The sequence below is a fragment of the Recurvomyces mirabilis genome (genome assembly GCF_035927965.1).
Source record: "Recurvomyces mirabilis strain CCFEE 5264 chromosome Unknown scaffold_19, whole genome shotgun sequence".
Lineage (NCBI taxonomy): Eukaryota > Fungi > Ascomycota > Dothideomycetes > Mycosphaerellales > Teratosphaeriaceae > Recurvomyces > Recurvomyces mirabilis.
In genome coordinates, this window is record NW_027041953.1 from 267,813 (window position 1) to 294,491 (window position 26,679).

The 26,679-nt window shown below is 54.5% G+C and overlaps 11 protein-coding genes across 11 annotated transcripts; 6 read left to right on the top strand and 5 right to left on the bottom strand.

The window, feature by feature from the left end:
- Positions 1–765: 765 nt before the first annotated feature.
- LTS14_007140 (uncharacterized protein) lies at positions 766–3,146 on the bottom strand (the record flags this gene model as incomplete). Its single annotated transcript, XM_064839832.1, has 2 exons — positions 766–777; positions 939–3,146. The coding sequence occupies 2 exons, from the start codon at positions 3,144–3,146 to the stop codon at positions 766–768; spliced, it is 2,220 nt and encodes a 739-aa protein (XP_064692591.1).
- Positions 3,147–3,956: 810 nt separating this feature from the next.
- Positions 3,957–4,372, top strand: LTS14_007141 (uncharacterized protein; the record flags this gene model as incomplete). Its single annotated transcript, XM_064839833.1, has 2 exons — positions 3,957–3,977; positions 4,148–4,372. 2 exons carry the CDS (start codon positions 3,957–3,959, stop codon positions 4,370–4,372), a joined length of 246 nt encoding a protein of 81 aa, XP_064692592.1.
- Positions 4,373–4,395: 23 nt separating this feature from the next.
- LTS14_007142 (uncharacterized protein) lies at positions 4,396–5,605 on the bottom strand (the record flags this gene model as incomplete). The annotated part of the gene is made up of 2 exons (XM_064839834.1): positions 4,396–5,371; positions 5,460–5,605. The coding sequence occupies 2 exons, from the start codon at positions 5,603–5,605 to the stop codon at positions 4,396–4,398; spliced, it is 1,122 nt and encodes a 373-aa protein (XP_064692593.1).
- A 484-nt stretch (positions 5,606–6,089) lies between these two features.
- Positions 6,090–7,687, top strand: LTS14_007143 (uncharacterized protein; the record flags this gene model as incomplete). Its single annotated transcript, XM_064839835.1, has 2 exons — positions 6,090–6,150; positions 6,204–7,687. 2 exons carry the CDS (start codon positions 6,090–6,092, stop codon positions 7,685–7,687), a joined length of 1,545 nt encoding a protein of 514 aa, XP_064692594.1.
- Positions 7,688–8,013: 326 nt separating this feature from the next.
- Positions 8,014–9,148, top strand: LTS14_007144 (uncharacterized protein; the record flags this gene model as incomplete). Its single annotated transcript, XM_064839836.1, has 2 exons — positions 8,014–8,181; positions 8,240–9,148. 2 exons carry the CDS (start codon positions 8,014–8,016, stop codon positions 9,146–9,148), a joined length of 1,077 nt encoding a protein of 358 aa, XP_064692595.1.
- Positions 9,149–9,226: 78 nt separating this feature from the next.
- tlg2 (t-SNARE affecting a late Golgi compartment protein 2) lies at positions 9,227–10,537 on the bottom strand (the record flags this gene model as incomplete). The annotated part of the gene is made up of 1 exon (XM_064839837.1): positions 9,227–10,537. One exon carries the CDS (start codon positions 10,535–10,537, stop codon positions 9,227–9,229), a length of 1,311 nt encoding a protein of 436 aa, XP_064692596.1.
- A 448-nt stretch (positions 10,538–10,985) lies between these two features.
- Positions 10,986–11,841, top strand: CMD1 (calmodulin; the record flags this gene model as incomplete). The annotated part of the gene is made up of 5 exons (XM_064839838.1): positions 10,986–10,988; positions 11,121–11,177; positions 11,288–11,303; positions 11,378–11,716; positions 11,807–11,841. 5 exons carry the CDS (start codon positions 10,986–10,988, stop codon positions 11,839–11,841), a joined length of 450 nt encoding a protein of 149 aa, XP_064692597.1.
- Positions 11,842–12,665: 824 nt separating this feature from the next.
- Positions 12,666–17,429, bottom strand: LTS14_007147 (uncharacterized protein; the record flags this gene model as incomplete). The annotated part of the gene is made up of 1 exon (XM_064839839.1): positions 12,666–17,429. One exon carries the CDS (start codon positions 17,427–17,429, stop codon positions 12,666–12,668), a length of 4,764 nt encoding a protein of 1,587 aa, XP_064692598.1.
- Positions 17,430–18,222: 793 nt separating this feature from the next.
- Positions 18,223–19,995, top strand: ECM14 (putative metallocarboxypeptidase ecm14; the record flags this gene model as incomplete). Its single annotated transcript, XM_064839840.1, has 1 exon — positions 18,223–19,995. One exon carries the CDS (start codon positions 18,223–18,225, stop codon positions 19,993–19,995), a length of 1,773 nt encoding a protein of 590 aa, XP_064692599.1.
- Positions 19,996–20,380: 385 nt separating this feature from the next.
- On the top strand, positions 20,381–21,525 carry LTS14_007149 (uncharacterized protein; the record flags this gene model as incomplete). The annotated part of the gene is made up of 2 exons (XM_064839841.1): positions 20,381–20,603; positions 20,669–21,525. The coding sequence occupies 2 exons, from the start codon at positions 20,381–20,383 to the stop codon at positions 21,523–21,525; spliced, it is 1,080 nt and encodes a 359-aa protein (XP_064692600.1).
- A 348-nt stretch (positions 21,526–21,873) lies between these two features.
- On the bottom strand, positions 21,874–26,534 carry LTS14_007150 (uncharacterized protein; the record flags this gene model as incomplete). The annotated part of the gene is made up of 3 exons (XM_064839842.1): positions 21,874–25,109; positions 25,157–25,861; positions 25,928–26,534. 3 exons carry the CDS (start codon positions 26,532–26,534, stop codon positions 21,874–21,876), a joined length of 4,548 nt encoding a protein of 1,515 aa, XP_064692601.1.
- Between the last annotated feature and the right edge of the window lie 145 nt (positions 26,535–26,679).

The window sequence follows — 26,679 nt, forward strand, 5'->3', positions numbered from 1 at the left end:
GTTCTAATTTGCCTCAAGCTTCGAGGAAGGCAGCGCCTTATGTAGGCAGCACTGAGATGCGGCCCGGTACCGCACTGCTGCGGGCGCGCAAGCAACGCAGTGAATGGGTGAGGTGAATAGAGCACATGTCAGCCAAGGCCCAGCTGTCGGTCCAAGCTCCTGTCGTCGCAAGCATAAATACTTTGGAACCCCTCGCTCATTGACCTTCTGGCTTCATCCACAAACATCGACCATTTTCTACATTCGTTTGAAGGGAGGAAATCATAGCGAGCGCACCAAGTACTAAGGCAGCCTCTTGGGGCTGGTAACCTGGAGGGAAGGTGCAGGATCCCTCATCTGCATACCCGAGACTTGACTCACACTCCCCTCGCGCTCATCGTACATTGTGCCATTGGCCTTACGGTGGGTCCAGGGTGGATGGATAGACAGGAGCTCGCACCCTCGTTTGGCAATATATAGCTTGTACCGATGTCGTGTCCATGTGTGCTCGTGTGACTTGTGACATGTACAGGCTGCGGCCAGGTATGTCTACCCCTTTCCACTACTGACTTTTGTAGGCCATCAGTTCTTGGCACCTTGCCGGGCGATGGAGGCTTGAGAATGATCAATCGCACTTGAAGAGGCATGTTATGTGATGGAAGGCTTTGTAGAGCGTACAGGTTGATGATAGCTATAGGCTGCCCGCCTCCAGCGTCTATAGTCGTGAAGCTTATTTAGCTCAGAGGTAGAACATCCTCTCAAGCCCTGAACACTCGATATTTCTGCCTAATCCCCTTCCTGCACACAGGACACCCAGCCGCACGTTTGGGCCTTGTCCGATCATGTTGCATGACAGGGCTGTGCTGTTCCGAACACCACTTACACATCACCAAATGTCCGCAAGGCAGGCAAGCAACCTCGGCTAGCTGAGTGTAGCAGATCCTGCACTCCATACTGACTTGCATCTCCTCTTCTGTCTTAGGCTCAGGGCGTCCAGTGTCCTTGGCATCTAGCCCCTGAGCTTCGTCTTCTTCTCCTTCCGAGTCAGTATCGGATGGTGATGCAAGGTCTGCAAGATTCAGCGGTCGATACATCGTCAAGCGTAGAGCACGAGCAGACGACGTCGGCCCATTCGGTGCCCAGCCGTTCTGACGAAGGCGGTCGTAGGCGGCACGAGTCTCTTCATCAGCAGCTGCCATGCGTTCGAGTAGTGTGTCGGGACTGGTTTGCATTGCTGTGCGGCCAGCCGCCACAGCTAGTGCCGAAGCAGCTTGTCGGGAGGTATTGAGCTCCTGGCGAGAGTGATCGCCTTGCCGAGCAGCATGACGTCTTTGCTGATCGATGTGGGTTCGGTGCTCCGAGAGGAATCCAGGGTCCGCCTCACTCATCGCACGATGAGTCCGGTCGGCAAGCGCAAATGTGTCGTGGTCTGCGAGCATACTCTGCAGTCTCATCACATCTTGCGTTTCTCTAGTCCCAGCCTGCAAGCGGTAAAGCATACTCAGACGTTCTGGTGGAGTCATCGAGGAGGCGCGTCTACGTACGTCGGCTGACATCTGATATGCCTCAGCCATGATCTCGACATTGTCCATATACAGCATGTAATCGTCAAAGTGTGTCAAATCAGGGGTCAAGGCTGGTGAGAGACCTCGCGTACGCCGTCGCTGTAGTCGCTGGGTGGGTAGACCGGTCCGCCAGACAGCATCGGTAGTGCGTAGTAGGTTGTTGCAGATCTCTTGCATTTGTTGGCTGACCTGCGAATCATTCATGAGTCCCTCTAGTATAGCATTCAAGGTCGTGGTGTTTGGTCGTCCTGGATCGAGCTCCATCATGTCAATATCCGAGGCCATGAGCTGCGCAACCATGTAAAGCACATCCTGGCGCCAGTCATCTCCTGGCGGTAACCTGGCGTCAAGTACATGATCCAGCGGATGGCTTTCGCTCTGGGCCGTGGATGAAATCGAAAGGCTCGGCTCTCGAAGCATGCTGCGCGGGAAATTCTCGACGCGCTGCTCAAGCCCAACACGGTGGCCCATCTGGTAGGCGATCCCAGCCCTGGCTGATGCAAGGGGTGGTTGAGCCCTGTCGCCGTCCGATGGTCGCTGTCGCCAGTCCTGCCTGCGTAGCAGAGCGTAGTACTCTTCCAGCTCTCCTCGTGGCTCTTGCTCCACGTCCGCGAGGACATTTGTGTCTTCATTGGTGCGTGCGGCTTGCTGTGGCACACCCCATACATCACGATCTCGATTCTCTAGCTCTGCCAGCTGTGCGGCGTGAGCTTCGCCGCCGACCCGAGCTTCGTCTTCCATCACACGCCGCAGCGTACGCTCTTCTTGCCGGACCTCCTCGGCAGCTCGGAAGCGCTCGTAAGCACGAGTAAACATGCCGCCAATGGGGCTCTCATACTGGTCTCCTTGCGCTGCCATCTCCTCGCGGGTGCCAAATAATCGCATGTAGTTCTCAGTGGTCCTTTGTTCGCGCTGAAGTTGCTGCAGTCTTTGCTGAGACGTTCTAAACTCTGATTCTGCAGCATCGAGCTCCGAAGCGGCTTGGTCGCGATTTTGCCTGGCTTCATTCATCTGTCGTCTTGCTTCATCGACACTAGACTGCATAGTAACCATGGCACGATCAGTCTGCGACGCACTCGAATCACTGACTAGCGCGTTGACGCTATTGATAGCCTGCGCAGCGTCTTCATGAGACGGCCGACCATCAAGAGCGTCCAGTCTTGTGCCGAGGTCAGTCAGCCTCGTCGTGGCTTCTTGGTGATCAGGCACTGCCTCTCCAAGATCACGAAGACCAGTCATTACACGTTCGATGCCATTGCGCATGCGATGCAGCTCGCGACGTAGAGCTGTCACTCGGCGTGCTTGGTACTCACGGTTGCGGCTGCCTGTCGCTGTCATAGTCTGAGCATGGATGTTGCGATCTGCTCGAATGCTGGGGTTTCCACTACCTTCCACCAAAGCTGACGGCTGTATCCCCGTTCCGACGAGTCTGGAATGCGTGACTGCCGCCGTGGTTCCGAGCGTGGGGTTCTCTTCCGAGTCGGCGTCTGCAAACATCTGCTCAAGCGTATCGTCCAAAGAGGGTCCCGCTGACTCCTGTGTCGTCGCAGGTGCCTGTTGCACTGCTATAGCAGCCTCGCTAGCCAAACGTCCCGCCCTCATCTCGTCCAGTGTTCTGGGCAGACACCCAGGATCGACATCTACGAACGGCTCGCCCAGCACGGCCACCCTTTCCTCACTGCCATCTTCTTTCGTGACTATCCGGTAACCTCGGTGGAACTCATACCATCTCTCCAAGAATTCTGACTGGTTCGGTGTCCCAGGTATCCTCGTCTGCGCTGGCCTGATGCCTGACACATTGACCCGCCTCTCCCAGAATTCACGACAGTACCAGCAGTATCTTTGCCATCTATTGCCCCACGGCACAAATCCCACACCATCGACACAAGTACTGTAGGATGGGGCGTGCGCTCGTTCGTCAGTACAAGCGCAGCACCCGGGTATCGATGTAAGACGGCAGGATGTGGGAAGCTTGTGCTCGCAGAAGCCCGGCAGACGCTCTGAGGTGGCTGTCAGTGTACCCATCGTCCTCGACCAGCGAGACCGGGCTGCACTTCAGCACTCAACAGTGAGGGTGGCAAGGATAGGTCATCAGTAGTGGCAGTGGTGAAGTATATTCACTCATGTGAGGACGGACACATTCCGTCATCGATCGAAGCTCACAATGAAACGTCCTCATTGGTTCAATTGTGCAACAGCCATAATTGTACACCACCCTCCTTGCACCAATTGAATTGACATTTGTGTGTGCAGCACTACCTCAGTGCACCCTCGCCGAGATGAGCAGTGCTGCAAGAAACACACCTGCGATCATCGGTAATCAGTCTCGCATGATACATAATTGCCAACAAGCGCTGATATCAATCAGCTAGGATCGAGAAACTACGCGATGAACTCATACGTCGATTTCAGATGATCGTCAACCTCTCGAGTGTATGTGAGATAGCACAACCCCATAGGACCACTACTTATTCATTCATAGGTAGGAGCGACAGATCGTAACAGTGCTGCAATTGTGCAGTATCAGATCCAGGTCGAAACAGCTGCCCTGGTACTATGATCCCCAACACTGCGTCACTGCGATAATCCTGACATAAACATAGATCACTACTGCCGAGGATGCGCAGTCCCTCATCCGTCAGCTACAGGAAGTGTGGCTCTTCGGACAGCTCAACACTCTAGAAGATAGCAAAGCACAGCGCCAGACGGACGAAGACGCCAAGGCTATCGCAGGGCTTTTACAGCAGCTTACACAGCTACAGCAAGGCACTGTTACCGACGGACTCGCAGCGTCCAATAAGAGGAATGTGGCCGTGAACGGGGCATGAGTGATTCTGCAGTCTCATCTATCTCAGAGCTTCGCCACAGCTTGCGTCGAGCTCGACAAGCTCTCCTGGACCAACTTCGAAACCAGCCGTGCCGACCCTATCGAATTCTGGTATCCGCCGCCAGCATGCCCATAAGCATGCACAATCTTATACCCATCAAGCGCCTCTATTCCAATCCTCGGCCCGCCTTTTCTGCCCGGCCGAAGCCCACACTGTACACTCACGACCTCAAAACCGCCGTCTGGACCTGTCAGGAGCTCTGGCACATTCATAGCAGCGTACTTGATGATACGCTGCGTGACTGCAGGATCTGGTGTCTCATCCCAGACGTCGGCTTCCCGCGTACCACCAAGGATACTGGTACCGGAACCTGGACGAACGATACAGTACGAGCCGTAGTCCTTTCCACTGCGAGTATACGGGTTGACTGCCTCGCCCTTGACCAAGACAGTCTGGCCACGAATAGGATACATCGCCTGATCGCCACAGAGCTTGCCAGCACCTAACCCGGAGGCATTGACAAAGCAGTCAGCATTCCCACGACCAGCAGCCACAGCATGACCTTCAGCAGCTTCCATCGCATTGTTCAGACCAGACTCGATTGGCAAGCGTTGTTGGATGACCTCAGCACCGGCTTTACGTGCCCGTTCCTGTAGATAGAGCAGATACTGCGGAACATTGATTGCAAACTCCTTCTGCATCATCGCATCCACGATCATCGGTTCTCCCTCGCGTGCTCGCTTGTTGATGGATTTGATCGGCTCGCGGCTGGCGTTGACTTCTTCAAAGTCCTTCACGTATGGTGACCACCAGATATCTGTCGTGGTTGGGAAGTCCCAGTACTTGTAGGCTGTCATAAGCTTGAGGCCTGATCTGGGTAGCTGAGGGTCTTTCTTCTCATTTTGGAGTATTTCGAGCCAGTAGTCGTAGGTCTGGATGTCCCAGTCGCATTCTACAGGGTTGTCTCTTGTGGCGTGGGTATGCCAGTGAGCTCCAGCCCTGCGTGGCTATCAGATCATGGTCGAGTTACCCTTGTCATCTCATGTTGTGCAATCACGTCCGGCAATATGCGAGACTTCATACATACCATGGTGATGTGTACTCGATGCTACTGTCTCCTGGTACATGGGCGGCCACAATCGTGACTTTGTAGCATTCCTCAGCGAGAAATACAGCAGTCGTCAGACCCGTAACGCCGGCGCCGATAATGACAATATGAGATTTACCCGCCATGGCTTGAAACAGAGAGTGGGATACAAAACAAATATGAGGTTCTTGATATTTATTGAACCAAAAGTGATCGACTCTGGGGCCTCGCTAATTGGATCGGCCGAGGATCAGCGATGTCGCCATTGCAGTGTTGTCGTGAGCCATCACTCCACGCGTAGATACTCGATGGGTCTACCAGCAAACCGTGTTTCCATGCGAGGATGTTGGGAAGCAAAACAAGATACGTCCTTGACGCGCGACAAGACCAATGTCGGACGTTCGAGTACAATTGATTGGTATTGAACAAGGTTTAACAGAAATGCCGCTAATGTCGTGCTTAAGCGAGCTCTTTGCATCGCAGTCAGTCAATGTTTGAAGATTTCCAATGACCACTTCTTTCTACAAGGTGAGTCGAACCTCGAGTCATTCCAGCCTTGACGAAGGATGATCATGGGTGTTCTGCAACGAGTGCTCTCTGACACTGGTATAACCTAGTCAATACACCAGAATGTCTACACACACTGTTGACGGCTCGACAGCCAATGCCAAAGTCAATGGCGCAAAATTCAGTATGCGCCAGACTGCCTTGTGTATTGAGGCGGTTCGAGCTGATCAATCGTAGGACGCATAACATCGAAGGACCAGCCGGAGAACCCTTTCATCAAGCTCATTCCCGACCAGACACTTGCCATAGTTCCAACCTTTGAGCTTGAATCCGGTGTTGTATTACAGAATGTACCTGTCGCATACAAGACGTACGGCACACTGGCGCCCGATGGAGACAATGCGATGGTCATATGTCATGCGTTGACAGGAAGTGCTGACGTTGGGGACTGGTGGGGACCACTGCTAGGAGGACCTGGCGAGGAGGGAAAAGAGGCAAGAGCGTTTGATCAGTCACGTTTCTTCGTTGTGTGTATCAACAGTCTTGGGAGTCCATACGGCAGTGCGAGTCCGGTGACCGCGAAAGAAGGCGACGCGGAGAACGAGCACTATGGGCCTGAGTTTCCGTTGACGACGATACGGGATGATGTGAATTTGTTCAAGGTGCTTTTGGATGATCTAGGTGTGAAGCAGATCGCAACAGTGATCGGAGGATCTATGGGTGGGATGTTGGTGCTAGAATTCGCATACTTTGGCCATGAATACGTGCGATCAATCATAGCCATTGCGACGTCAGCACGATACAGTGCTTGGGGCATCAGCTGGGGTGAGGCGCAAAGGCAGAGCATCTACAGCGATCCGAAGTACGACGACGGCTACTATACTTTCGAGGACCCTCCGGCTGCTGGTTTGGGCGCAGCTCGGATGTCGGCATTACTTACATATCGAAGTCGAGATTCATTCGAGACTCGCTTCGGACGAAACACCCCAGATCCGTCCCGAAGACAGAACATCAATGGCTCGTCGCGACCACACACACCCACAAACGAGCACTTCGCCATCCACAACGAAGGCCACCGAACAGCAGGCTCACCTCGTCTACGCACAAACGGCGACCTCTCATCCTCAGTAGACTCTTTACAATCACCAATCGAAGTTACAGACCCTCAATTCCGCGGTGCCACACTCTTACCAGGCCCCCGACCATCCAACAACAACAGCAACAGAAAACGCATCTCAACCTACTACTCCGCCCAATCCTACCTCCGCTACCAAGGCGAAAAATTCATCAACCGCTTCGACGCAAATTGCTACATAGCCATCACGCGAAAACTCGATACCCACGATGTCTCGCGTGGCCGAACAGATGACACAGACGAGCCCCTCGATGTCCAGGTCAAAGCCGCCTTAGCGCTGATCGAACAACCAACGCTGGTTTTAGGCATACAATCAGATGGCCTTTTCACGTACGCCGAACAGCAGGAACTAGCGGCTTCGATACCGAATAGTCAGCTCCGAACCATCGACTCACCAGAAGGCCATGATGCGTTCTTGCTTGAATTCAGGCAGGTTAATGCGCTCTTGCTTGAGTTCTTGAGGAGAGAAGTATCGCACATCATGCAACGCACGCCTGTGAATTGGCCGCCGAAGGTTGAGGAGCAGAGGAAGGCAAAAGAGAGTACATTTGGGGAGGCGGAGGTGGACGATATTACTGCTTGGTGAGCATCGGTGATGATTCTGTTACAACACGACGACGACTGTAGGATACAGAGATAGATTCTGTACAGACATCACCACGGCCAGGCGACTTCGTACCTTCGGTTTAGTCTGAACCGAAGCATGAAAACGCGGAGGTGGAGATCGACAATGTGAGGTACTTTCCACCAATCACTGTTCATCCAGAACGAGGAACAATGCAAGGCATCAATATTATTGACGTCGGTCATACACACTGAGTTGCATAATAGCGCTATGGATCCTGTCACGCAGCTGGACGAGTCCCGTGTCGTCTCGCAACGGATTGCACAATCGTCTCGGATCCTGCCAAGATGAAGCTATCAACGACGACCACGGCCATAGCAGTACTTGGCCGTGCAGTCGCCCTCCCAAGACCGCATTCACCGGATTTCTCTTGGGCAGATACGAAGTACCTCATCGCCTTCGGCGACTCATACACCTATGTCCAAGGAACTCATGGCCATCAGAACTACAGCTTCGTATGCATACTCAACCGCCTGCAGAGGGAAGGGCGATCGACTAACCTACACCGCATAGATCGGCGACGCCTCCAACCTCGCCTTCAGCCCCCACGACCTCCTCTCCAACCGCATCGTCCAAAACCAAACCTCCACAGCCGAAGGCGGCCCAAACTACCTCGAATACCTAACAACCTGCGGCCTGACCCCAGGCCTCACCGACCCCCAAACCTGCCCTATCCAACTCTGGGACTTTGCTTTCGCCGGCGCCGACATCTCCACAACCTACACCCCCCTCCACCACCCCTTCACCGTCTCCCTCGTAAACCAAACCGAGCAATTCCTCACCTACGCAGACCCTGTCCTCACCCCTCTAATCGACAAAGACAAAACACTAGTAGTCATCTGGATAGGAATCAACGATATCGGCGACTCCGCCCACTACGCCGTCGACTTCCCGACCTTCTACGCCAACCTCACAACCACGCTCTTCGCCTCCCTAGATCCCGTAGCCGAAGCAGGCTATAAAACTTACCTCATCATGCTCCTCCCGCCTTTAAACCGCAGCCCGCCCAACCTCGTCCGCGCCGCCGGAGGACCCCTCCCCAACGCCACAATGATAAATTGGTACAACAACGCCCTCACCACCCGTGCCCTCGCCTTCCAATCCAAGCACCCGGGCTCCAACGCCTTAGTCTTCGATACCACGACTTTCCTCAATTACGTCCTTGATCATGCGGCCGAGTACGGGATCCAGAATACCACGGGCTATTGTCCCGGTTACGATCAACCGGATATTGGGACCGATCCGGGGAAGTATGGATGTGAGGCTTTGGAGAAGTATTTCTGGTTTAACACGGGACATTTGACTTCGCATACTCATGAGATTTTGGCGGGGGAGGTCGGGAGGTTTTTGGTGGGGCAGTCGTCGTCGTGGGGGCGAGGAGGAGGAGGAGGAGGAGGAGGAGGGTGGTGGTGGGGGTGGTGAAGATGTTGTGGTGTTAGATATATATGTGGGTGGACGAAGTACATAAGGATCTGACGTCCCCTTGCTAGAATTGACGAGCTATATCGACACAAGCGAGGAACGACTATTGTACAGCGTCGCTCCAGTCCCTCGTCGCCTGCGCTGTTTCCACTCCCACCGTCTCCTCCCCGCCGCCCGCCCACTCCCACTCCCACTCCCACTCCCACTCCCACTTCTCGCCCGCCCAACCACCTCCCTGAAATTATCCGGCGGCAACCCACCCCCCGGCCCCAAAGGCGGCGCCGGCTCCCCCAGCACAGGCGCAGGCTTAGGAGAAGTCACAGCCCCTCCCCTCCCCTTCGGCTTAATAACAAGCAAGATGACCATCCCCACCACAATCAACACCAACAAAAAAATCACATTCCTCCTCGTCCCCTTCTTCTGATACCCCGTCGCGACCACCAACTCCTTCTCCGCCGCTTGCACATGTTCCGCCGTGCGCTCGACGTTATAATCGATGCGATCGAGGATCGTGCCTTGGTCTATCACCATGGTGTTGAGTTCCTGGAAGATATTACTCAGGTCTATTACCCCCTGGGCGATCTTCTCGATTTCTTGCTCCCGTTGTAGGATGGCGGTGTCTTGCATTCCTGTTCTGCGACGGACTTGGGATTGCGCGGTTTGTTGGAGCAGGGTGGTTTGGGCGGTGGTGCGGTCGGTTTCGGATTCCATCATTGCGGGGTCGGTGTAGGGATTTTGATGGGCTCCGGAGGGTGTATTTGAGCGATCCGAGGCTAGCGGGGTGGAGAGGCCGTCGAGGGAGCGGAGTTTCCTGAGGTAGGCGGACTGTTTTTTGCGGAAGGTGGTGCTAACTTCGCTTACTCTTGTCGCGAGGCTGATTTTGAGATTGCGGGCCATGGTTGTGTCGGCTTGGGGGATGTCGCCGTTGTTGTTGGTGGGGGAATGGCCGCGCTGCTCGGCGAGCAAGGTGTCGATGCGGCGGATGCGGGATTGGGAGGTGGTGAAGGCGCGGGTGATTTCCGAGGTCAGGCTCTCGATGTCGCGGGCTTCTTTGTCTTTGACGCTCTCGTCGTCGAAGCCCGGGAGGACGTGTTTGGCGTGGAGGTGGTCGAGCTTGCGCATCTTGGTGGTGACGCCGGACAGGATGGTGGAGATTTCGTCTTGGATGTCGAGCCAACGGGGGGGGAGGAGGTCCATTTCGATGACTGCGTCGCCGTCGTTGTGATCGCCGCCTAGGTTGGACATGAGGCCGGCGCGTTCGGAGTCGCCATCGTGGTAGGGGTGGTGGGTTGGTCGGGTGGGTTTGGCTGGGTGGTGGGTGTAGGATTGGCGGTAGGAGATGAAGAGATTCGTCCTGTCCCGCCATGCGCCTAGCTTCTCCGTCGACATGGCTGGGAAGATGCGTGCCTGCCGGATTGTGTCTTGCTCACGTGCATGCTGCCTCAGCACATGGCGAGTCCTCGTGATCGTGGGTGGTGGTCAAGCCTAGCCTCATCGCCTGATATCGTGCATGATGATGGCAGCTGAAGGGAAAGATGTATTGCATTGATCGACGTGAGGCAGCTAGAGTATGATTGCTTAAGCGAGAGTGCCACGAGTTTATGGATTGAGGATTGAGCATTGTACATAATCTCACCTGCTTCTGCCCACTTTCCCCAGGCTGCAGCTGCCCTCATCACAAACACAAACACGAACACTCTTCTCCCACCTCCACCAGCAAACAATTCTGGAACAAGACACTGCAGTCACATCTTATCACCAACGTCCTCGCCACATCACAACACAACACAACACAACCCGCTTCACCGCTTCACCGCTTCACCGCTTCACCGCAACTATGGTACGCTTGAGTCTTGGACCCCACACCACCTCTTTCTCTTTCTCTGCCTCGCAATGCGGTAGCCCCACCTTGTCTTGGGGGGAAGAAAGGAATTGCTGGTGATATGAGTGCTGACTATCTTATCTATGCTAGGCCGACTCACTGACTGAAGAGCAAGTCTCCGAGTTCAAGGAGGCCTTTTCCCTCTTCGTAAGTCCTCACCCCTCACCCCTCACCCTCACCCCACCACCGCCATAGCCTGACCCCACTACCCACCACCAACTACCACAAAACAAGCCAATACTAACCACTCCACACAGGACAAAGACGGCGATGGTACGAGCCTCCCCCCACCTACTCCCTACCACCACCACCCCCTCCCCCCTCCTAACACCACTTCTCCCACACAGGCCAAATCACCACCAAAGAACTCGGCACCGTCATGCGTTCGCTGGGCCAAAACCCCTCGGAATCCGAACTCCAAGACATGATCAACGAAGTCGACGCCGACAACAACGGCACCATCGACTTCCCCGAATTCCTCACCATGATGGCGCGCAAGATGAAGGACACGGATTCCGAGGAGGAGATCCGCGAGGCCTTCAAGGTCTTCGATCGCGATAACAATGGTTTCATCTCCGCCGCCGAGCTGAGGCATGTCATGACGAGTATTGGGGAGAAGCTGACGGATGATGAGGTGGATGAGATGATTCGGGAGGCGGACCAGGATGGGGATGGGCGGATTGATTGTGCGTTGCTTTTCCATTCTCCCGAAACAAGACAAGCCTTTCCCACTGATTGTGGAGAGGGGAAGGGAGATGCTAATATGTTTCTTACAGACAACGAATTCGTGCAGCTGATGATGCAGAAGTAGCGCGTCTCTCCCAGCCATCATCGCCCCAGCCTGGCTCCTCCTCAGTCTCCGAATTCAACGTCGGGCTCTACACGGCCTGTCACGAGCATTCTACAAACCGCAACCGGCAGCGAGCGACCCATCCTCTTCTTCAGCAGATAGCACGTTTGAATCAAGGTCTTCATCCTCAGCAGCGATTTGCATCTGGCGGGAGCAGGAGCCTGAGTGTGCTCATCGTAAACCCATTAGTAGCAAGCGTCAGACACGTCTTTCCCACCTGGCTAGATAGGCGGGGGGCTTGGTTCTGAAATAGGTACCTTACTATTTCTCTATGGATGGGGAGGATTGGAATCCATATCCCAAGGGCAATCTTTTCAGAATTTCCCCGAGATTCCCTTCTCCTTGCTTGTTCGCTCAGTAGCCTCTTTTACTTGCAACCCTCCCCCGGTCGACGACCCTGCTGCCATTTCGTCCTTTTTTTAATTCCCCCACGCGAGTCCTTGCGCGAGTCCTACATCACGTAATTAACTCCCCCCCCCCCGTCGCGAGCAGGCAGGCGAGAGCGATGACGAACCCACCCATTCCAAATGCCATCCATGCATGCACAAAAAGTGGGGCTTTCCCACAAAAGCACGTCTACACATTATGAACATGTCTCATTTTTTGGGGGGGGGGGGGTGATTGCCAGGCAATGGCAGAAATGGGTATGGTCGGATAGACCTCTTGCCTCGGACACGTTACGCTGGAAATGCTATGACACGGATTGACTGATGCCTTGCGCTGACTATTTCGCCTCGCCCGTGGGTTGTGCGGCTATGGTGCACTTACGCTCACTTTGCTGTAGACTACTGTACCTTCCCACCGACCTCGATGGTCGGGACAGCTCGCTGAGTCATCCGCCTGAGTTCTTCATCTTCGATCGGGCCCGAGATCATGGAGTCGTCTTCTCCTTCTTCTTCTTCTTCTAGATTCTCCACCCCTTCGTACGCGTGGTCTTCATACCCGTGCTCGTGCTCATGCTCCGTAAACAGGTCGTCACGTTCCTGCTCCGCGCCGCCATTGGCCGAGATGTCGCTGGTTTTGTATGCGTGGGCCTTGGCGGGAGCGTGGGTTGTACTAGTATTGCTGTAGATGATGTTGTGACTGGATGTATCCGGCAAAGAACCAATGACTGTACGTCGATCATCGCGAGGGCCGAGGGAGTAATCATCCACATCCGACTCGGCGCCTTGATCGGGTTCAGGTGCGGCCTGACCATCCCGTGCCTTAGGCCCAATAACCGTCGTCCTCTTTCCTCGAGCAGCAGAAGCAGCAGCAGCAGCTTTAGGATCCCAGCCCACGGCATCAAAATACTCCTCCGCACCCCCGCCACCCAGCCGTCGCACATCCTCCGGACTACTGCTCCCAGCCGAAGTAGCAAAAGCATGCGCGGCCTCCACATCCTCCCGAAACTCATGCGAAGCCGCCGTCCCCTCGCTCTCCTCCTCACTCTCCATCCCATTCCCATTCCCAGTCCCCTGACCGAACCCGAACTCCCGATCCCCCGTCCCAACCGAAGGACTAGCAAACTCAGCCTGCGACTCCGCGCGACTCCCCGTCGTAGGTCGCGGCGTCGTTTCGTCGCGAGGGGATGCGGCATTCGTGCTCGTACTGTCCCGTCTCCACCTCTCACGTCTCTGCTTCATGCGTTCGTTCGGCCAATCGTTGCCGAATTGGATGACCGAGGCTTGTTTGCCGTGGAGGATGAACCGGCCTTTTTCGCGGTGCAGTTGCGGGGTTCCTTCTGGTCCTTCCTCGCCCGCGATGGCGGAGCCTTCGCCACCGCCTGACCGGATGGTGCCGTCGCTTTCTTTGCCCCGGCGGTGGCGGTGGACGCTGCCGGCGTTCTGTTGGGCTTCGCGGAGGGTTTTTTGCAGGCTGCGGCGGACACCTTTGTGCTTGTTATCGGGCGTTGAGACGGCTGGGCTGGTACCGTCTAGATTCGCTGGAAGGCGGGGAGTGGTGTCCGGTTGCACGGTAGTCCTGGCAAGCATCTCAACCTCATGATCGCGCTCATTGTGCACGGGCGTCGCATGGACTTTCCTAGAAGGAGCTTCAGACGGCTGCTCAGAAGGCTGACGCTCCAATTGTCGTACACTCGAGGTGGATGAGGCGTGCGACAGTGTTCCGCGACCAGGTGAGGAGACCGACAGGAGCGTACTGGTGACAGACCCACGGTGCTCGTTCGACTGCTGCACATTAAGCTGCAGTGGCGGCAAGCGGTAAGTGTCACTCGGTTGAGCCTCGCTGGCCGTCTCCGGCGGTGTGGCAAACACATCATTCCCCATGAACGTCTCAATAGAGCCAGTAGCAGATGGACGCTCGCTCTTGCGACTACGAGCAGGTGAAGTTGGACTTTGGGGTGGGCTGCGAGGGAGCATAATAGTCTTGGATGTATCGCGCACCAGGCTCGACGCTCTCACCCGCTTGATGGCTTCGACGGCACTAGCCTGCCGACTGGTCAAGGTGTGTAGCTGGGAGGAAGACATACCATCCAGCTGCACGTCCATGGCGAGGATGTCTCGATGAGTCTTGATGCGCCATATATCGCGGCGAAGCCACTTGATCATGGCATCAGAGCGTGCGGCGGCGTGTATCACATCTTCGCGACTCTTCGGCGCGATGGGTGCAAGAATAAGTAGGTGTCGAGCATCCCTCAGCCTATCTTCAAGCTTCTTATTTGTTTCCGCGACTTCCTGCTCTGACTCCGCGATCTTCTGGACCATGATCTGCCGTCTTGCGGCCATGACTTGGCGCTGTAACTGAGGACTCAGAGCACCTCGCATGACCGTGACTTCTCCACTGGCAGATTGTATTTGTCGCACAGGAGGACCCGATTCCAGCATGGAGCTCTCGCGTCTGCGAAGATCTTCTTCATTGCCGCCAACCATACCACGAATGCGTACTCCAGCCGCCCGAAAAGCAGCGGCGTAATTGATCAGAGCAAGCCAGTCGTGTAGTTCGGGCTCGTTGTCAGCCAGGAGCACTTCTTCTTGTCCTCCTGCTCGGAAGAAAGTGAAAGCGTTCTTGTGCCTGTTATACGTATTGTCAATGAGAGCGGCGGCATTGTCCGTCTTGATCAGTGCATCTGGTTTGAAGTCAGAGAGCGGTGGCTTGAAGATGACTGGTGTCCGTGGCTGCCCAGGCCGTTGTGCTGCCGTGAATTGATGTACCAGGCCTTTTGCCCAATGCGCATTCTTGAACAGATATAGTTGCGAACCCGTCAGAATTGCACCCCATTCCTGCCACGGCGAGCGTGTCTTCTTCTTCTTCGCAGACTTTCGCCACAGCGTGCCCACTTTGGTAATCTTCAGATCAATGATACCTGCTTGCGTCTCGGCTGGGTTAGGGTTGTTCGCGGTCAGAGTACCTTCATAAGCCGTCGGTCTTGAACGTGCAGAGATGATCTGCAGGATGCCGGTGTGTGTGAATGCACGCTGCAAATAGTGCAGATCTAGCTCCCCTTGGGCGTTGCTGCGATAGTTGTATGGATCGTCAAAGGCGACAGAATCCTTGTCCACGGGCCTAAGCATGTCAAGCTTCTGATCGACAAGCAGATTGTAAGGATCGACAGGTCCGCTGGGCTTCTTGCCAGGCATGCCATTCTCGGGCAATGCGCCTTTGAGCTTGCTCTTTTTCGGCTTGAATGGCATGACACGCTCGCCATTTATGTCAACTTCTTCCTCGTAGTGCACGAACGGTGTATAACAGATGTTGTCGTAGAAGCAGCCAAGCACTTCATCCGCCACATGCTGACCCGAAGTGTTTTTGATGTAGTCGTGTCGCTGCATCTTGCGCTTGTTGTTCTTGTTGAATGCGTCCGTGTGTAGCATCATGAGCGAAAAAGCGATAACATAGGCCTGATCTGGGGACTTGAAGATGCCAGGGTTGCACTCATGATAGCGATCGGCGAATGCTTGTATCACACGATCCACCTGCTGCGTCTCCTTCGGCAGCTCCGCTTCGAGCAAGAATTTGCGCAACGACATGTCAATCGGCTCGCCAAAGAATGCAAATCGTCTCGTGTAGCTCCGCAATACTGCTTGTGCAAACGGATCCGCCGACTTCGAGAGTATGCCAGCGATCATACTACGCGCCACAGCAGCTTCCAGCCGTTCCAGATACTTGCCAGGCGTATCGCCCTCTTCACGCTCGGGTATAACAAGCACCACTTCGCGGCTGATAGCAAACGAGTTCGACTTGCTCCTAGTACCGGGCGAACTATGCCGTGGCGAATCTGGTTGCGAACCACCTCGGAAGCGCGACAATGTGAGCAAGCCCCCGAAGCTCGATCGTCCGGTAGTAGAGGACGAATCGCGGCCGCTGACCGTCAATGGTGGCGGCGTGTCCATCTCGTGCGACTGCTGCCCAAAGGAGCTGGCGGTGGAGGCTCTATCTCGCATCCCCAGTCTCATCGGCGGTTGCAGTGGTGACGATGTCGAGGACCCACGCGATCGATGTGAGCCATTGCGGTCCAAGGACATGGAAGGCTCTGCAAAGGCCAGACCGCCTTTGGCCAATGCGCTCGCCGTAGACGGTAGAGGAGGTCGTGGACCCCTGTCTCTCTGCTTTGTTGGGCTTGTTCCGGTATGTCTACGTTGGAGAAGTGTAAGGGGTGGACTGCGCGCGTCAGGCGAATGTGCAGACTTCGTGGAGTATGCGCTGGTCGATGCACGCGGTGTGGCGGGCTCATTGGCTGGTGGCGACAATTGCCCAGGTGGAGGAAGCTTGACGGGTAATGGGAACAAAGAGTTTCTGTTTTTGTTGCGCCGCGGTAATTTGAAGAACGTCGTATGCGTTGAGACTGTATGTGTGGTGGTCGTGGTTTGGCCGTATATGTCGCCCGAGCCATTACTCTCGTCTGACTCTCGGGGTTCCGTGGATCTGGGGTCTGGAACAGGAAGGGCAAGAGCAGAATCAGCTTCTTCGCCATATGAGGGAGGAGCAGCTCGATTGTTATTGCTGTTCTGCTGGGCGTGTATGCTTGACAGTCGGGCCAGATCTTCCAGTCCGGTGCTCCTGCCTTGCTTCCTCCGCCAGCTGAGAGATGATCCTTTCACCTTCTCCGGTCGGCGATTGTCCATTGACTTACGCGGTTCCTTGTTCTCTGACATGTTGCTTCGCGAGGTCGAACGCTTGAATAGCGATGGTCGGACTCTCCTCTCTGGCTCCAGCTCTACTTCTTCTCCGCCATGTTCCATTGTCGGCGCAGTCTTCACTATCGCGGGCACTGTGTCATGAGATGGCAGCGCAGGCATGGGTGGCCTCTCTGCACCGCGCTTCAGTGCATCCTCCTTCGCCTTGGCTGACAGGTGTGATTCGGAATAGTTTCTGAGCTTCATCATGCTGAACCTTTTCCTGTTCCCCTCCACTGCACCCGGCGCCACGACATCTCCCGCCAGCAGCTCATGCGACAACCTCGATGGAGCGTATCCATGCTCACTAGCCGGTCGCACAACCATCGTGGGCGCACTCAAGGTATTCGTGTTGTCGCTGGGCCTGGGTAGATTCCCATCATCTGCCACGTTCAAGAGGTCCAACAGACTGCGGCGTCGTGATAGCAGAGGCATAGTGACCAGCACTTCTCCCACACTCCCGCACTCATTGGCACGAACGAAATACTAAGCGAGTGTGTGTATGTGTATCAAGGGTGGAAGCAGAACAAAGCAACGTGGTAAGCTATGCTTGGCCTTCAAGTTGGGCCTCTCCTTCACATGGAATCCCACGGAGCAGACTTTCATAGGGCTGAGACTGATGAGACTGTGTGGCTGGTGCATTCACCGTGCCGTGACATTGGTGCAGCCGAGGAGCTCCGGCAGACTAGGAGTGTTGCGACGACGGTGGGGACTGAGAAACTACGCTGACGACGCAGGTGGATGCTGAAGTGACAAAACAGTGGTTCACGACGCTCTGTATATAAGAGCCAACAAGGCTGTCGTTGAGCTATCGGAGGTTTGTTACAGTAATAGCCTGATCAGCATCCTAGCTTGGTAGACCGGCTTTCCGTGCAGAGAGGCTTGCATAAATATCCCTGCTCGAGCGCGAGACGAGATCAATCGAATCAGTACATACAATACGCCCCCCCACTAATAACCTAGAGCGCTGTCGCCTGTCGGAGTGCTACATCAGTATCTTACCAGACTTTGCCAACTCTCCGTAGCGTACCTGTACCTCGACCACCCCTATCCCTGTCCCTGTTCTGACCAACAAGCTTTGCTGTAGAGTGCTCGCGTGCCGATGGCGGGGCAAGCAAACAAACATCTCCCCAGCAGGTGACAGAATTGTTCATCTCTTCCACCACTCCCACTGCCGTTCAACAACATGTTCTAGAGTCTCACGTATGACATGCTCCTCAACACAGCCATGCTGGCATTGCCTGCCGCCTTACTCATCTCCATCGTCGCTGCCATACCCTCACCTGCTGCTTATGTAGAGCAACGACCCTTCTCAGCGCCAGCACCTCCCACTCCCTCACGATGGCGGATGCTGTCGGATAAGCTGATTGATACGGTGTTTGGCAATTTTGATGATCAACCCGGACCAGATAAGATCTTGAGAGGCAATAGACAGGCTCCACCACATACCTTTGCGAGATACGGCAGTGATATCGTTCTACGCTTCAATGTCAGCACAGCAGAAGAGGCGAAGAGTTTAGCGGAGGCGGCAGATACGCTCATATTAGACGTCTGGGAGTACGCGGAAGATTGGGTGGATATTAGGTTGAGCAAGGACATTGTGGCACCTTTGCTTGGACTTCTGCCTGCTTCATTACAGCACTCGCATACACCACTTCTTGGACAACGCGATCTTGTGCAGGCCATCTTCGACACATATCCGTCGCCGAAGGGTCAGAATGATCAAAGTATACAGACCACGAACAGGGCACCTTCGCCCGTCTTTGGCTCCTCGCTGAAGCCATCGCGAGAAGGCGAAAGCAACATATTCTTCGCCGACTACCAGCCTCTGTCGGTCATTGATCCGTGGATGAGACTGCTCGCCTCGCTCTTTACCACACACGTGCGTAAAGTCACCATCGGCGTATCTGGACAAGGTCGCGACATTGTCGGCTTGCGTGTTGGTGTACATCCGACAAATAATGACGAGCCATCTTCGAAACGCAAAACCGTCCTCGTAGTTGGTGGAAGTCACGCTCGCGAATGGATCAGTACAGCCTCTGTCAACTTCGTGGCTTATAGTTTGATAACAGGCTACGGCAAGATACCGAGCATCACCCACATGCTAGAGGACTTTGACTTTGTTTTCGTGCCGTCTCTGAACCCAGACGGATATGCTTATACCTGGAATACAGATCGTCTATGGCGCAAGAACCGACAGTCGACCAACTTCCGCTTCTGTCAAGGTATCGACATCGATCGTGCTTTTGGCTACCAATGGGACGGCGATGTCACAACAACCGGCAACCCTTGCTCCGAAAGTTTTGCAGGCGAACAACCCTTTGCGGCCACTGAGGCGAAGCGTCTAGCAGACTGGGCGAAGAACGAGACGAAACACAACAACGTCGAGTTTGTCGGCTTTCTAGACCTCCACAGCTACTCGCAGCAAATTCTCTACCCATACAGCTACTCCTGCGACGCCACTCCGCCAGGCCTCGAGAACCTCGAGGAGTTAGCCTTTGGTCTGGCGAAAGCTATCAGGATCTCAGGCGGCCACAGCTACGAAGTCATGCCGGCATGTGAAGGCAATGTCGCGTCCTCTGCAAAAGCCGCGGATGGCAAGCAAAGATTATGGCCACGTATGGAAGCTGCAGGCGGCTCGGCACTAGATTGGTTCTACCATGAGATGAAAGTGAGGTACGCGTACCAGATCAAGTTGAGAGATCGAGGGACGTATGGGTTTCTGTTGCCGAGGGAGAATATCGTGCCGACTGGTAAGGAGGTTTTGGAGGCGGTGCTTTACTTTGGGAATTTCTTGGGTGAGGTTTATGATGCTGCGGGTGCTACTAAGAGTCGTGTTGAGCTTCGGCCGATCTTGGACGACACCGGCGGGATGGATGGGAGGATTGAGTCGGAAGGCGAGGCCAGTACTGAGCTCAAGGTAGAGGACATCTATGAGGACGATGACTCCTTCGGGCCCGCGGACATGCAGTGGGATCTGCGGCGGAGGCGTAGGCAGTGATAGCGCGCTTTGTAGTCATATTGTAATAGTCATATCTCGTCTGCAGATCACATAATTGTCGTGATGTGCTCTTCCTCGTTAATTGTAGCAGGTTCGTCCTTCAGCCACCACTTCCGCCATGTTGCGCGGTGATGACTCGGCATTCTACAGGATTGTCGGCGTTGGCTCGGCATGACCGACTTCACTGCATGAAGTCTAAGGTGAGTCTTGCGGAAGGAGCATCGTGTATATATACTACCCCAGACCATCGATCGTATGGTGGCAGCGCGAGCGAGTTTGCATTTCTCAGAGCACTAGCTATCGTGTCTTCCTGCAGGTTCTTTCGCAAGTTGACACCTGCAGGTTCTTTCGCAAGTTGACTGAATAGAAAATCCGGAATCGCATCATGACGAAACTCTTCATCACCGGTGCTACGGGCTACATTGGAGGCGACGCACTTTATGCTATTGTGAATGCTCATCCGGAGTACGAGATCACTGCCCTCGTGCGGAATTCAGACAAAGGAGCCCAGGTGCTGAAAGACTATGCCAAGATCAGGCTCGTCTTTGGCGACCTTGATAGTGTTGAGCTGATCACCGAAGAGTCGACGAAGGCTGATGTCGTTTGTCGTGAGTCGTTGTGTACTGGCTGAGATCAATTGAATGTCGGTTGCTAACATAGATGCGATTTGTAGACTTTGCCAATGCAGATCATGTAGCGTCTGCAAACGCCATCGTGAAAGGACTTGCTGCTCGAGAAGCAGAACGACCAGGCTTCTATATCCATACCTCTGGGACCGGTATCCTCATGTTCACAGACATCAAGTCGTCAACTTACGGTGAAACTTCAGAGAAGACATACGATGACCTCGAGAACGTCTCAGAGGTCACTTCTCTGCCAGACGAAGCTTCGCACCGGAACGTCGACAAGATCGTCCTTGCAGCCGGTACAAACCACAGCGACAGGATCAAGACCGCTATCGTGTGCCCACCTACTATTTACGGACCTGGGCGTGGACCAGGGAATCAAATATCCCACCAATTACCAGAGCTCTGTCGAGCCACGCTACAGAAAGGTCACGGGGTCAAGGTCGGAACCGGCAAAACATACTGGGGCAACGTCCACGTCCACGACCTCTCGGACCTCTATCTCAAGCTCGTCGAGGAAGCAGCTCATGGGGGGTCGACGGCCGATTGGCCAGGTAAACCCGCGATCTGGGGAGCGGAAGGTTACTACTTCTGTGAGAACGGCGAGCATGTCTGGGGTGACATCTCGGAGTTAGTGGCTACGGAAGCGTATAAGCAGGGGTTGATCAAGGAGAGGGATGTCAAGTCCATTGGTAAAGATGAGGCTAATGGTCTTACGGCTCATGGTGCGGCGCTTTGGGGTGCTAATAGTCGAGCGAGAGCTAAGAGGGCGAGGGCAACGCTGAGATGGGATCCGAAGGGGTATAGTTTGAAGGAAGATGTGAAGCCATCGCTGCAGGAGCAGGCGAAGAGGCTTGGTGTTGAGCCGGGACATGCCAAAGTCGCGGCCGGTGAAGCTTCTTGATGTCATGATTGCATCGCAGGTATGGAACTAGCTTGAAAAGAAGCTTGGGTGCCGAACCTAGGTAAGCTAGGGTCGCGGCTGCTTGAGCTTATGATGTATGTAATGTGTCGATCGACCTCAATCTAGCAGTTCGTTGTTCGAGCTTGCCACAGACGTGGATGCCAAGCATAAGCATACTGGACCTGTGGTCTTCTGAGGATATTGGCCATCTTACGCGTCGATCGAGCTTAGTCGTGCTAGGCTCGCGGCTGGCAGGCCCTTTTGAAATCACCGATGTGAAGGCAGGGCATTGACCAAGCTCAGTCCAAGAACCATATCACGCTCTCTATGTACCGATTATCATTACGTCTATAGCATGAATATGGACAAAGCCATTGCAAACAAAACTGATGCCAAGCCTAGCGCTGTCAATCCGTACTGACGGCCACCGCCATTAGCTTGTTCCGGGCGAGTCGAAGATGTAGCAGCCACACTGGTTGACGAAGTGCGAGAAGAAGCAGGAGTGGAAGTGCCAAGGCCAGAGGACGAAGCCAAAGAAGACGGTAAGCTGCTGACGGTGGACAGGGGGACAGTTTGGCCATTGGCAACCACAGCACCTCCAGTGGTAGGCATACTGATGGTGGCACCATTGAAGAGTGTCTGAGAGCCAGCGTCGAGAGTGACAGTGCTACTACCGTCCTGCACTAGGAACGAGGATCCCTGCTGCAGCACCGTGAATGGCTTCGAACTGACACCCGTCAAAGCTGCTTGTGTAACCACGGCTGGCTGTGAAGACAGTGACATGGTCGACATTGAGATGATCTTGCCGTTCGCAAGAGGAGTGCTCCCGCCAGTAGGTATGCTCAAAGTGACACCATCGACGACGGTACCAGAGCCTGCGGCCAGTCCGAAAGTTGATGTGCCGGCTCGCACGAGATACGATGAGCCAGACTGCACTACAGTCGCCAGCTGAGAATTAGACCCCGTCAAAACGGCCCCAATCAGACTGCTAGTGGGCGCCTGGGTCGATAATACGATTGTCTTCCCGTTCGCAAGAGGGGTGCTTCCACCAATGGGTACACTCAAAGTGACGCCGTTGACTATAGTACCAGAGCCCGCTGCCAGTCCGAAAGTCGTTGTGCCAGCTTGCACAACGTATGATGAGCCAGATTGTACTATCGTCGCCAGTTGAGAACCAGATCCGGTCAAAACGGCCCCTACCGGATTGCTGGTGACCGCCTGGGTCGATAATAGAGTGCTATGGCCGTTGACAAGTAGCACACTGCCGCTCGTAGGTGCGCTGATTGTCGCTCCAGCGATCGTGGTAATGCCACCAGCTGTCAAATGGATCGTGCTCGTACCTAACTGCACTTCGTAGCTGGAGCCTTGCTGCAGTACAGTCACAGCCTGGCCGCTGTTGCTCGAGATTACGGCTTGCGTGACCACGCTGGCGGGTGCAGGAGAAGCTGCCGATAGTGTCACTGAGTTGCCATTGACGTTAGCAGCGCCAGTACTGAGAGGCACACTTATTGTTTGGCCTTGGAACGTCGTACTAGCACCAGCCGCCAGAACCACAGTACTGCTACTGCCAATAAGCGAGAAAGACTGTCCTTGCTGAACCAGAGTGATCGACTGTCCAGCGCTGCCAGTAATCACAGCTTGAGTAGTCACAGAGGGAGCGTGCGATAAGATGGCAGTGGATCCACCGACCACGAGTCCAGAAGCGCTCGAAGCTACAGTAATCGGATTCCCTTCAATTGTCCCTGTGGCACCTTGTGAAAGGACAAGAGTCGAGGAGATCCCGGCAACAATCACTGCACTCCCCGACTGGATTGCAGTGATCGACTGTCCTTGGACTGTGATTATAGCAGAAGCGGCGGAGCTTGGCGTGCTGATGGCAGGCACAACAACTGTCTTGGCACTGCTGCCTTGGCCAACGACAACGCCCCCAGAAGAAGGCGCACTAACAGCTTGTCCTCTAACATTAGTGGTTTGACCAGCAGTGAGGGTAGCCGTTGAGCCTCCAGCAGCAACGATAACAGCAGAAGAACCAGTAGGATCGGCGATCGGTGCCACTGTAAAGGCTGAGGAACCGATCGTGACCTGGGCCGCCGCTTGCGTAGTTGTAGGATCCTGTGCAGCAGAGATGTACGTGCTACCAATTTGCACTCCTTGAGATCCTACAGATACTGTCTGACCATTGACGGTGGCCTGTGAGCCTTGTGCCACAGTTGTGCCGTCGATAACAGCAATGCTGCTGGCAGAGTTTTGCGAAATGGTGACACTGTTGCCGGCCACGTTGACCGTGGTATGAATTTGGGACGATGCACTAGCTTCAGGATCCTTGATCGCGCTGACACTTGATGCAAGCACGGGACTGTTTGCAGCGACGCTCGATGGTGTAGCAACCGCAGTAGCCTGCTGCGTGGTTGTCGATATTACGCTTAAAGCGGAGAGAATGTTGCTAGCAACAATTTGTGCGGCACTGCTCGAGGCTCGACTTGATGCTGGATCTGCGTTCGCTGACGACTGGATCGTTCCCGGGGAGGAATTGGCTGCTTGAGTTGAGGCCGGGGCTGTATTTCCTTGCAACTGGACTGTTCCGGCAGCAGAAGTGCTCGCTACGCTGAGTGCTGACAAAATGTTACTAGCAGCCACCTGAGCAAGACTACTACTTGGAGAACTGGTACTGGGATCTCCGCCAGTAGACACTGGGCTCGCAGATAATTGCTGAGAAGAGGCAGGTGTCGAATTCAGAGCAGATAGGATGTTACTAGCGGCGACCGCGGCACCGCTTGAAGTAGAAGTGCTAACGCCAGGATCGACAGCGGACGAAGAAGGGTCTTGAGCAGAGAGAATATTGACCGAGGCGATTGAGCTTTGCGACGTAGAACTGACTCCGGGACCAGAGGACTCCGCTGTCTGTGTTGGAATACTGACAAGGCTACTCGACGGCTGCGGACTCAGAGTAGTGCTGCTTTGCGTCGTTGTCTGAGCAGCAGCAGTCTGAGGCGTCGATGCTGGCGCAGCGCTGGGCGAGCTTGGTAGTATTTCCGAGGTTTGCTGGGTCAAGGCCGTGGGCGGATCATACCAACCCTCGAAAGCCAGCACACAAGAGCCCCACGCAGGATCCAGAGCTCTGACCTGTGGGGGCACGGCAATATAAGGTTTGTACCAGCTCTGATAAGGAAACTGACCACAGTAACCTCCCTCTTTCTCGAAGACAAGCTTGTCGTTGACGTAGAAGTCCCCTGGTCCCGGCCGCATGACAGCAGCCAGACCTTCAGGGGTATCGTCTGGAAGCTGCTGAGATGGACCGCCGTGGCCACTCGCATACTCATTCCAGACCATCTCGCAGTAAGGTTGACAATTCCAAGCGCTGGCAGGTACATAGCCAGAGAAATCGTTAAAGTTGTATGAGTATGCAGCTTGCCCAGCCTGTTTGGTGCAGACGGAGTATACCTCGCTCGAAGGCATAGGCACCAAGCTGCCAGCACGTGGAGTACCGACTGTGCTTCCTGCACTGTTCACCGCCCAGACGCTCTTGAAGGATAGGTATACCATGTCTTCGTAATATTTGTATCCGTCGGAAACGATGTATGAAGCTGTGTTGCCATTAGCGCTGATGGCACCATAGTGGCTCCAAACTCACCTGTCCTGTTCTGATATCCGAGCGAAGCAGAAGAGTAGACACACTCGCTAGCTGTCTCAGTATAGACTGTGGTGTACAGCTTAGATCCTTGTAACGCCTCAGTCTCGGTGATAGAATCCATCATGTAAGTGGTAGTAGCTGTGTTCGTGACTCCCGTAAAAGTAGTCGTCCTTGTGCTGGTACTCGTAATGAAAGACCCATAAGGACAATTATCATTATTCGCTGCTGCCGCTGCTGTAGGAGATGGCGCGCAGAGGTCTTGCGTCGCGTTCGCAGTCGAAGAGGGCTTGAAATAGATGACCTGCACATCTGAACCTTTGATAGTACAAGCTCCAGCATCAGAGGCATCGGATGATCCAGATGTGGATGACGAGCTGCAGCCAGCAGGAATGCTATAATACTGATCTGAAGTCACACCAACAGCACCACACTCCGACGCTGGTACAGTGCAAGATGGTGTAGCTGCCATTGTGATGGTCGGAGGAAAGAGGCTGTTGCCTGTAGTCCATGGCAGTGTGAACGAGGCTGTAGGGACTGGAGGACCGTTGACTTGAGTATTACCCGCGCATAGCGTCGTAAGAGGCGCCGAATAGTTGGTCACAACATAAGACGATACGTAGCTTGTGTAGGAACCCGTTATCGCATTTGTCGATATGTTGTAGTAAGACTGCCATTCCTGGTTGCACTTGGAGGCATAAGCCGCGCCTGATGACCGTCAGCTTTTTCGGAATTGCGAGCGTCCTGCACATAAACACGTATGGAGGCACTCACCAGTACCAGTACTTGGGACAGTCCAAACTGCACTTCCGTTGACCGTGCGTTGGCTCGTAGTGCCAGTCTGCCATGACGATGAGCCATTGAGAGTGACCGAACTGTTCAAGAAGGCAGCCGTAGAGCTTGGCGAAGTCGTCGAATAAGTGGCATTGCTCGAGCTAATGTTGGTGAATGTTGAAAAGCTCGAAGCTTGTAAAGAGGTCGAGGTCGTGCCGTTGACGCTGCTAGAAATCGTGCTCACAGTCGAGGTTGTTGAGTTCGCCTCGAGGGATGCGGATGTCGACGTCTGGATCGATTTACTCGTAAGGATGGATGTACTTGCAAGGACGGATGTACTCGACGATGACTGGTCGGTCAAGATCAATGTTGTTGAGGTAGTACTAGATGATGTGGTACTGTTGGTGAAATTATAAACATACGACTTGGTAGCGAAGGCACTCAGGGTAGGTGGCGTGTTAGCAGAGGACGATGTTGCCAAACCCAGCCCTTGGAGGATCGCGCTCGCTACACCATCAGAAGAAGAAGACGACGACTGAGCATTCACAAGAATACTGGTCGTCAAAACGCAGGCAAAGAACCCAGAAACGAGTGTGAGCGCACGCATAGTGCAAAAGAAGGACTGAAGTCGGTGGGTAGGCTACATTGGGCGAAGGTGCCGGCGACATTGTAGTCTTTGAACTGTCAAAACACCGGCCAAGGCTTCTGCTTCGTGCTCGCCGCTACGACTCGTGGCAGCGATCGACACTGCA